The sequence below is a fragment of the Metopolophium dirhodum genome, chromosome 2 (assembly GCF_019925205.1).
Source record: "Metopolophium dirhodum isolate CAU chromosome 2, ASM1992520v1, whole genome shotgun sequence".
Classification (NCBI taxonomy): domain Eukaryota; kingdom Metazoa; phylum Arthropoda; class Insecta; order Hemiptera; family Aphididae; genus Metopolophium; species Metopolophium dirhodum.
Genome location: NC_083561.1, coordinates 15958871 through 15970517, shown reverse-complemented (window position 1 = coordinate 15970517; position 11647 = coordinate 15958871). Strand labels below are relative to the sequence as shown.

At 32.1% G+C, this 11647-nt stretch overlaps 1 protein-coding gene across 2 annotated transcripts; it reads left to right on the top strand.

Annotated features, from left to right (window-relative positions):
- The first annotated feature begins 5972 nt into the window (after positions 1-5972).
- On the top strand, positions 5973-11647 carry LOC132938702 (cleavage and polyadenylation specificity factor subunit 5). Of its 2 annotated transcripts, XM_061005691.1 has the most exons (6): positions 5975-6481; positions 6819-7019; positions 7146-7209; positions 7283-7448; positions 9711-9825; positions 9907-11647. In XM_061005691.1, exons 1-6 carry the CDS (start codon positions 6351-6353, stop codon positions 9926-9928), a joined length of 699 nt encoding a protein of 232 aa, XP_060861674.1. In that variant the 5' UTR covers positions 5975-6350; the 3' UTR covers positions 9929-11647. The 2 variants fall into 2 exon arrangements, with proteins under 2 accessions (XP_060861675.1, XP_060861674.1); XM_061005692.1 differs by lacking the exons at positions 9711-9825; positions 9907-11647 and adding an exon at positions 7723-9704 and having other exon boundaries at positions 5973-6481.

Below are 11647 nucleotides of genomic sequence, written 5' to 3'. Positions count from 1 at the left end.
AGCTTATCAAGTTTTTCTTAGAAATCCATCAGTAGGTTAAATATCTTTACCCAAAAACTACTAAATTGTTGTATGTGACTAGTCATTGACTAGGTCAATGTATAATTAAATTTTAATTCAATGATAAATCGTTGTTAAGTATGGTAAAATATTCTGATCAAAGATGGTCTTCAGCTTATGGATCATGATTTTGACAAATGTTGTCAAAATTAGGTATAAAAATACTCATAAAAAATAAATCACTATACGCTAAAGTTTTTAGTTTATGTTTATGTCCTGTTGGATTCCCTTAAAACTGAACTGATTAAGTGGCACATCGCAAATGACTCGTATATAAGAATGTACTGATGCTGTACTGAGCCGTTATAAAATTAATCATTTTTTTTATGCGATATGGCATTAGAATTATATGGGTATGTCGAAGCAGAATATTTGTATCATTCATACACGTCCCGTCCGGAATTAGGGGCTATTCAGCCTTTAAGGCTATTGGCCTCCGTGTGGTACATTTTTACATTTTTTTTTGTGTTAACTCGCTAATAATTATATTAATATATAGAAAATTAATTTTAATGTCGATTTTTAGGCAGACATTTTAAAAAGCATGTAAATGGGTAACACTGCTGTACCTACATTAGGTGTGTAGAGAAGTCACTGCATTGGATATGTTAAATTTGAATTCAATAATATAAAATAATTGTATAGTGTATACGAAAAATGATTCTGAGCAAAGACTGTCTGTCAGTATGTGCTTCCTACACCGTCCTGCTATTGGTTAATCCAGACGACAACTGTGAGAGAACATATGAGCATATGAGAAAGAAAAAATATATTTGGGATAAAATATGTTTTAACTCACTGTAACGGCCCCGATAGTTCTCTTTTCTCTCAACAATCCCGTCTGGTGGTTCTTTCTACGCACTGTCAATATTTAGTTTATAGGTCTATGGTAGTTCGATTATTATTATTTTACCAGATTTGTATGCACTGTTAATGTACGCATTATAAACATAAATAATATGATTATAAATGGTCGACAATGCAATTACTATTATAGGTATAGAAAAAAATAAATTGAAAAAAGACTATCCATATGCAGTTAGTGCTTTACATATATAGTAGTATCAATCACCACGACTGAAACTGGTCACTTCCCGGCTGCTGCTTTTGCCACACAATATAGGTACTATTAAAAGTTTCAAGTATCTCTAGGCCAGGAATAATATTTTAAAATTAGGTACTACAAAACAATTAAAATCGTTATTTTTCGTTTAAATATCTAATTTTGTCCAAATTTGAACTTCAAATGTCTAAAAAAAAAACTTTCTATATTTTTTTAGATTTTTGGTTACAGTATGAACTGATTACGTGGGGCCTTGTTTTAAATTTTCAATCCTTAGCTTTACAAATTGAACATTCATAAATTTTTAACTAAAAAATATTTTCAATTTGATAAATATTTTCAAAATTTGAACCTAAAATGCTTATGAAAAAATCGTGGCTATCTATTTTTAATATTTTTAAACCGATATTGTAACAATGTGTGAGGTCCCTTTTATAGCTTTTATCCCTTTCAAGCTTTTTGACTCGACGAATTAAATTTTATTGACATTTATAGAAAAAAAACTAAGCATTATTGCGATTACTTATATGTACACAGTCGCAAAAAAACACATTGTTTTAAATTAATACATTCATTGCTCCGCTTAGAATCTAAAATTTTAATAGCTGAAGTGTATTATAGTGTATTTTTTCGTTTCTCAAATTAATTGTTAAACGAACGATTCCTATTTGAGTCTTGGAAAACTATGATAACGGTATTACGTTACAGTCAGCAGCTTGCGAAATCTTTTATTATAATTTATAAATTATAACCTTTCACCTATTGTCATACTATAGGTCAACACGATACCCCCATCCCAGTATTCTACAGTGGCCGCAAAGTCCGTGATTTGGGTATGCTACGCACATTTTGGGAAGCTACTTTACAGCATCTGGCAATTGCACAGAAGCTATCTAGAATAAATTACCAGCATCTAAAGGCAGTCCGCGATCTCCCAGACGAAATAGCTAAATGTCGTCTCCGATTGGGTAACGTAATAGGTCAAAATTCACAGACCATCCGCTCGGAATAGCGCGAGGGTCAGTCTTGTAAAGAATACTTTTATTTTGTATTTGGAATAAATATTCGAATAGTTCTTAAAAAATATATTTCGAATATTATTAGAATACTTTTTTTCACAACTAGTTTTTGTCAGTTTTTGAATGGTTGGTAATTAACATTTGTTAATTAATAATTAAAAATACACCGTAATCATAAGTTATTTATACATTTTGACCACATTTGATACGGGCCATACGGAATACAGCACATTGGTGTTTATAGAAATAATCATATCATAGGCCAATATTATATTTCGTTCAAAGAATAAAATTAATGTTCAGGATTTTCATGATATAACTATTTTTCTGGATCGGAAAAAAGTATTTTTTGAATGAATAAAAAATACAAATAAAAGTATTCAGAATACCTTTTAAAAAAAGTAAAATACTTTTATTCGAATACTTTACAAGACTGGCGAGGGTGAATTTTATAAAAGGAAACAATTATCTCAGAGAGGCATCGGCGTACTTTGGTATGATAAATTCACTCTCACAAACGCCTGGGTATCAAACAAAGGCGGTTTATCGAGCGGTAAATGGACCAACCGGTGGCGGGTGGGTGCTTTCAAAAGACACTTGGTATCCGAGGAACTTCACCTCAGTAGTACCCAAAACACATTTTTGTGGATTAACGATGACACTATAGTCAGAAAGTCTTCCAAATAGGACGCGTAAATGTTGTTTGTGGTCCTCTTCCGATTTAGAGAATACCAAAATGTCATCAATATATGCTTAGCAGAAGTCCAACCCGTTGGTAACTTCGTCTATGAAGCGTTGAAAAGTCTGGCCAGCATTTCGCGATCCGAATTCGTTAAGTCCGAATGGAGTAGTAATGGTTGTTTTGCATATATCGCCTGGATTAACAGGTATTTGTGGTAAGCCTTTACCAGATAAATTGTGGAAAATATCGTGCAGTTAACCAGTTTGTGTGAGAAATCGTGGATTATGTGTCTGACTGGATAGGAATCTGGTATAGTGCGGGCGTTCATCGCACGGTAATCACAGCAAGGACGCCAGCTGTTCTCCCCTGTCGGTGCTAAATGTAATGGTGAAGACCACGGACTGCTCGAAGGTCTAAAGGTACCTTGATCATTTCGCGAACTCCTGCTTGGCAATTTTCAGTCTACCTGTAGCTATGTGGCGTGGACGACAGGCTATTGGCTGTCCTCGTGATGTTAGGATATGTTTCACAGTTTAATGTTTTATTGTTCTGGGCAATCCGGCGGGATGTGTGATGTCCGGAAATTCCGCGAGGACGGCAGACCAAGGGGAAGTGTTGGCAAAGGATTTTATGCTGCATTGACTTACAGAGAACACCTTTCCACCTACAGCCAAGCCTGTAACGCCATCGATAAGACGTTTGGTACGGCAATCCGGCAGCAATTAGTGGTAATATGCCATGAAGTCGGAACCACTGATAGGAGTGCTCACGTCAACGACAATAAAACTCCACGGGAAACTGCGTCGAAGTCTTAAGTTCAATTTGAGTTGGAGCGTTCCGAAAGTTTTTATGGTACTGTTGTTGACCGCGTTGAGGTCGTAATAAGTGGCTTGGCGTCGATCCCGTAGCAGCCGTCGAGGATAACAAGATAAGTCGGAGCCCGAGTCGACCAAAAACCGGCGTTTTGTTATTTGATCTGTAACAAACAGGCGGCTACCAGGATTCGGACAGTCTGTTGCCGCCACTATTGACTGTCGTTGGAGTTTACCTGGTACTTGCAGGGAGCCTTACACTTGGTGGCCTTTTTTCCATAAGTACTATGATACCAACACCATCCTTTACCATTAGTCTGTTCCATGTTTGAACTGTCTGGAGGTGTGTTACGATAACGGCTACGCGACCTAGAACGGATATTTTGCGGGTGTTTGGCACATAATTCGCTTAACTGTTTCGTGAGCGCTTCGATGGCAGCATAGACATCGAGTTCCTTTTTGTCGTTCGTCGTGGCAACAGCATGGACGAATGGCGAGGGGGCTGGCTGTACTTCAACAATTTTGTCAGCCAGCTCGGCTACCTTTTCCAGCGGAAGCTCTGATTGTGCAGATAAAATAGCTTGTGCATGTGATGGTAGACTGCGGAGCCAATGTTGACGTAAAATATTGTCATTTAATGTGCTAGTACTGACAAGGGAACGGAGATGTCGTAAGAACTGTGATAGCTTACGGTCACCTATAATATTATAGTTCTTCTTCATTAATGAGTTGACACACACGTTCTTCTGAGGATACACAACCGTTCAACAAGTTTTGTGCGCAAATGTTTGTAGCGTTCAGTAGGCGGTGGATTAGTAATAATATCCTCTACTACAGCCGCGTAACGCGTATCAAGCTGAGCAACAACGTAATTAAATTTTGTTTCCTTACTTGTTGTTACTCCCGAAATTGCAAACTGCGAGTCCACCTGCGAGAACCATAAACTTGGTCATTCTGCCCAAAAAGGTGGCAACGCGGTTTACTGAAGTCGTTGGATTTTGCTGTGCCTGTAGTGCTGCAAGGCGAGCGTTTTCTTGGCGTAACGCCTCCAACTGATTGCGTAGTTCTTTTTCGGTCATACTTGTTTATCGTCGAGGGCACCAATGTAGGTAGCGAGGTGTAATAGGTAGATGTAAATAAATAAACACTTTTACTGTTTTACTGATTACAACTATAATACAAGAGCTAACAAATGAAATTTAAGCGAGAGACGGCGAGATAAAACACGTTGACTGACTAACGACCGTCTGACTGCACGGAGCCGGAGCGACGATTTTGCGCTTATATAGGCTGTCGAATCTTCTAGATGCGGCGGCAGCAGTGCCATCCTTCTAGAACGTTACCGAAGACTTAGTGGTTAGTAACCCACTTGTAACCTACTTACTGTACAGTAGAGTAGTACTTACCCGTTTTTTAAATTTTAAACGTACCGATTCCTTAATTTATAATATATTGTCTCTTACTAAACATTTCTAGTACAAGTACGATATAAGTAGTGTTCAAAACTTATGTTTAGAAACCTAAATCTAGCTATAATAACAATTTAAAATGAATAACTAATATAATTGATATACCTCATTACAGTGGTGCAACTGTAGAGTTCAAATATTGGGGGTATAACAATTATGAATTGCTTACATTAGAAAAAGGTGTGATCAAAATACCTAGGTATTATATTGATAATTGCATTATTATTTATTATTTAATTTTCTTTTTCCAAGCAAAACTGTTGTAATACTGTGTACCCTGTGATAGCCATTCTAAATTTCAAACTAAATCATAGGCGGTAGTCCATTAAAATTACTGAGGAGGCTAACATTTTTAACATCACTATGGGAGGGGGGGCTTCGATCCCACACAATTAAAAGCTGTATATTTTTGGGGAGTAATGGGATATTTGGAGGGATAAGCCCCCTTAGCCTTCCTGCAATTTGCGATTATGCACTAATTTTTCACTTAAGACAAAATGTGTACGAAATGTCGGGAAAATAAATACAATCTCCCGACTCGTCGTAGGGGGGAACCCGACTAAACATCAGTACGATGGGCGTCGACAGCGCTCACAGTGTTAATTTGTTTTGCCAATACAAATATACAATTTATATAAAATCCAAGTTAGGATTTTGTATTATTATATATTACATAATTTTTATGTTTAAAACGTGGGAGGCAACTAAAAATTGGGAAATTTCGTGATTGATCCACAGAATAGATTAAATTGATCCATTTGGGGAATGATATCGTCCGGTATCTCAATGTCGGATAATCTCCAAACTCTGGTAGTTGGTAACCGCGGCGCACGGCCGGCTAAACCGTCGCTACGGTCATACCCGTCAAACAAAAACAAACGCGTTCCGCCATTTTGTGCGCTTCATGCCTTCATAGTTCATATGAGAACGAGGCGGCGTTTCGTTGTACATCTGATCTACCGTCGTCCGTGCTCCGCTCTCAGTAGTCGGTAGACAATTTTAAATTATTTTTACAATATTTTAACGTCGTATACTCGTGTCTTATACAACGAAAACGTTGAACCGGTCACCATCGAAGAAGTACGTGGGCTCGATCGATCGTATAGCTGACTGTCAACGAAATATTCCACAGGGATTATGTGTTGTTGACGTTAAGACGTGCGACACCGTTGTACATTTTAAAATATTATTTCGTCACAGTCGTTATCGAAAACCGTCAAGCTGTCGACTAACGCGGTATCGGAAATGGCGTTGAGCACAACGACCAGCCAACCGGTACAGAACAACGTTCAATCGTCACCAGGAACCGGGTGGCCTAGGCGCACCGCTCCAGTCAAATCGTCTACGTGCCCGTCGCTCAACAGACATATAAATTTGTTAGTATATAGTCGTGAGCTAGGATATTTTAGGTGTTTCCAAAGGATTCCTATCCTTTTTTTACTCGTTGTAGTAGTCATCAATTTATCATTTGATGACTATTGTGGTTACACCAATTTTGTAGTATAACTACTGGATCTAGGTAGTATGATTGAGATGAGGGTTACTTATAATAATAATATATAGAAAGAAAAAAATTTTTCTTAAAATTGTTTGGTGATGGGTATTTGTCTTTCAAATATTAGTAATAGATTGTGTTAGTGTCAAATTCAAAATTAAAGCAACTGTTTGTATAAGTTATATAATGGTATGTAATCTATATTTCTTTTGTTCTAGGTATCCTCTATCAAATTATAAATTTGGTACAAAAGAACCTTTATTTGAAAAAGATCCATCTGTACCAGCTAGATTTCAACGAATGCGTGATGAATTTGAAAAAATTGGTATGCGCCGTAGTGTTGAAGGCGTTTTAATAGTTCATAAACATGGGTTGCCGCATGTTTTATTATTGCAGTTGGGCACAACATTTTTTAAATTGTAAGATTAAATGAATATTTTAATTAATTAGGCAAGACTAGCCAAATGACAAGAAACCAAAATATATAGCATTAAGATTTTAATATTTATAATATTAATAGATTTTTTTTAATAATCTTTTTTTAGGCCAGGTGGAGAACTAAATCCAGCAGAAGATGAGGTCGAAGGACTTAAACGATTACTAACTGAAGTAACTTCATATTTCTTTATCATTAATTGTTAATACTTACACATTTAAAAATATTTTTATTGCCTTATGTCAGACTTTAGGCAGACAAGATGGTGTTCAGCCAGAATGGACTGTTGAAGATACCATTGGCAATTGGTGGCGACCTAACTTTGAACCTCCAACTTATCCATATATACCACCACACATAACTAAGCCCAAGGAACATAAAAGACTTTTCTTAGTTCAGCTACCTGATAAAGGTAAGATAAATTAATAGTGAATCAAAACCCCAAGATTTGTGAGTATAAGTATAACGATTATTATTTTATCAATTAGTAATTTCTGAGAATACAATTATTATGAGGTTTATTTTATTTTTCCAAGGTTTAATTTCTAAATTTATTATTTTATGTTTTGGGTCATAGTTGACATGCTCTGAAGTTAAATTTGAGTATTTTCTATTTTTAACTTACGTGTATATTACATCACCTAAGACCTGTGTTAAATTACATTATATTATTTTATATTTCACAGTTTGCAATGGCAACATGATTTGCTGGTTCAGAAAGGATCATCCTGGTTGATTGTAAAACATCACATACAAGAAATGTATTTTTTTTTATGAAAATTGTCTAGGAAAATTCATGATAGGGGTTCCTATAAGATTATTGTTCTAATCACTAATTACTGTTGTGTAGTTAACATCTAATTTTAAATCAGATGAAACTAAATACAAAAAGAAGGGGCTTAAGTTAATGTTAAGATGGTAATAAAAGAATGTATGCACTTTCTAAATGGGATTGAGTGCGTTGTACATGTATTTTCCATTATAACTAATTAATTTTATTCTCGGGGATTTAAATTTTTTTTTCTGTTTTACAGCGTGTCATAAATCCTTTATAAAATTTTGTAAAATATGAAGATTTGTTAAAACATCTCATAATACCAATTTCCGGTTTTTTTATTTACAAGAATCAAAGTAACCAATTTTATTCTATGTGTAAAGAACATTGAAGGTTACTTTTTAAAATTTAAATGTCAAATAAAGTTTATAAAAATTTGGTATAAATCTTAAATTAAATTTGATATTGACACTCTGTAATTTTTTTTTGTATTCAAATCAAACTTTGTGGGATGACTATTTGAGTTTTGTTAACATCTCTCTGTTTATAGGTTGTAAAAATTAAAATATTTAAGTATTAACTATTTTCATTTTCTGAAATTTTATTATGAGTATGCGATAAACCAATTTGTTGTTGTATTATATGTAAAACATAACAAATTTACCCCTTGAGTAATAGAAACTTGAGGGTTTAGGTTAATACTTAACAAAATTATATACTAAATATCTAATTTAAGTATAAACATCATCATGTTCTGTCACAATATTTTTTTTTTGTAATATCTTAATTTTAAATTATGATATTGATGTTTAAAAATTTGATTCTATATTTATATCGTGTTTAGAATTAAAATATATACAGAATTAAAAAACTGTAACACAGATGATCACTTTATAATGATATTAATCTAAACCCTATAGATTTGATGAAATGAAACATTAAAATTGATATGAATTACACTTATTCATAAACAACAAGAATGTCACGTCTTTTTGAATGTACAGTTATAATATTCAATTTAGAATATTAAGAATGCATGTTATTAGATTCTGACGGAAAGCAAAACTAACAACTATGTTTACTGTGTATCTCGTTTTGTTTTAGTAGTTAAATTATTATTTTTGTTGCAATTATTAAACTATTTATATTATGTTCTAATTTCCCTTTATGAGCTATATGTTAAAATGGTTAATAATTAATAAATAAAGAGTAGTGTAATAATATGTATTAATTATTAAAACAAAAATTAATATGTATATTAATTGATATCGGTGTAGTAATAATTGGTTGGGGGTTTATTTTGTCAGTAAATTATTTTAAAATATCTAATTATGTGTACAAGATTTTTAATGTTTTAAATAAAATTATTACATTTAAGATTATTTACCTAAATAAACTATTTTTCAATTTAAATATTTAATGAGGCCATTGAAAATTAAAATTGTCCTTAAAGTATTAAAAAAGTATTTATTTATAAACATTTTTACTTAGCCGTTGTTGGCATATATGTTTGTTAAAAATAATGTCAAGTGATTATTTAAATATAGTAATTCTGTCTGCAGTTAAAATAATGTTGTATTAATTCCAATGTTGTATTTGTAAGCATTTCAAAAAATTCCATTTAAATTTAAAAAAATACAATTTAAGAACTATTGTACAAAGTTGTCATTCAACATCTGCTTATCCTTAAATTTTATTATGTACATTTGTTCTGTACAGATGTTTTTAAACGAACATTAAAATCAATTGTAAAATTATGTATAGGTGTAAATTGTTACTCTTTTTAATTGAAATATACTATTTTATGTATTAAATTTATTGATTCATTTGTAAATTCAATAAGATTATATAATCAAACTTTCTGTTTATAAATTATGTGGTAATTTGATTGTTCTTTAGCATTGTTTGCTGTGCCGAAAAATTACAAATTGGTGGCAGCCCCTTTGTTTGAGCTGTTTGATAACGCTCAAGGATATGGATCTATTATTTCCTCATTGCCTCAAGCACTCGGAAGGTAACATTATTGATTGTTTCACATATTTAATACGGTTAACAATTTTATTATTTTTACTAACATGTATAATTTTTTTTTCAGATTCAACTTCATTTATATGTAATTTAGAACTTAGCTGTAGGATATTTTAAACATTTGCTGCCCATCAATCGTTGAACAGATTTTTCTACGATTTAATGTAATTGTAAAGTAGATTTATTATCAGTAAATTGTATTGAATTGAGAAATTGTCTGACCATTTGAAACTATTACAAACTATCGTCACCATTTTATGAAATATTATAATTTACATATATACACCTAATGTTTTAAATTATTGTTGTGGGTTTGTAAGTGATTTATAGCCATTGATTTTTGTAAATTACCCAATTTCCCATTAATTGCAGTTTGATACTGTATTAGAATTTTAAATATCTATCTTAATTTTATTTTCATTATCGTTGGTTGAATAAATACATTAAACCAAATTTTCTGTGCTGTATTATAGTAATTTATGTTACAGATTAACTGGTTATTTTTGTACTATAATAAATTTAGTATTACACATCAAAATTGCTGTGCTGGTATTTTAATAGAAAAACGATGTTTTTTTTTCGTTTTCTATATTAATACAACGCGATTAATAAAACATTTATTGATCTTATAGTATCAAATTTTGTATTCAACTTTTTATGATTAAATGCCTTTTGACACATTAATTTATTATTTTCAACATAGTATTTCTACTTCTTACAGTGACTGCGATAGTTACACCCACAGCCTTACCTTAAAATGCCTGGCCTAAAATTAAACATAATAATTTGGTCGTTTCATAATTCTATGAAAAAAAAAATTAAACTTCGCTGTAGGTAGTAGGTACACAAAAATTTGTAATTGACATTTAATATACTACTAAATTGTATATAATAATACTACCTACAACCTACTTTTATTTATAATTAATGGTATTACCTAAGATAATAGTCCTTCATATTATATAGGAAATTAATATTTATTTGATAGAAGTATAATAATGTGTGTATAATATACAGAGATTAACCAATCATGCCAACCCTCCTTTTTTTCTTCAATAATGTAGTCTTTCATAATTCTTAAAAATAGTTATGACTAACACATCAACTTTTTGTACAAATAATATTCAATTATAATGAGTTTGGAAGCTGTAGGTATAGATATGGTGATTTGAAATTTGTTGTTATTAATAATAATTAACAATCAACATTTTTAATTTTTAAACATGGTCCAAGACCCGAGGAATAACTGAGAAACTTCTTGTTTAATTATATTTACCTATTCCAAAAATCGGAAGTTAAACTAATTAATTATTAAAGAAAAAAAAGGGGTAAGCATGCACGGATAAATCACTGTATAGGTTATTTTCAAAATTAACTTTCACTGTAATCATCTTATTATATTATTTACTTGTGCAGTTGTGCGATTAATGTGTATTGACATATTGTTGATTTGCTGTATTGCCTGTAATCTGTATTATTTTTTTTATACGTCTGTGCCTAATACTGTGTATATTGTGTTTTATTTTGTCTAAAAAAAAATATGTCAAACAGAAATAACTGAACTGATTTCTTCATTAACTAAAAAAAAGTTATCATAATAAGCTCATATTGATTATTGTTTTTTTTTTTTGCTCTGTGCTATTTTGGCGTTGCCTAACATTATATAAGTAGTTATTGGCCCCATTTCCTGGTTCCACCATTGCTCCAGTCGAACCATTTATAACTGTATAACTCTTAATTTAAACAATATATTATATCAAATTTCAAGTAAAATAATTTCGAGTAAATAATGTGAATTTGATTACCTA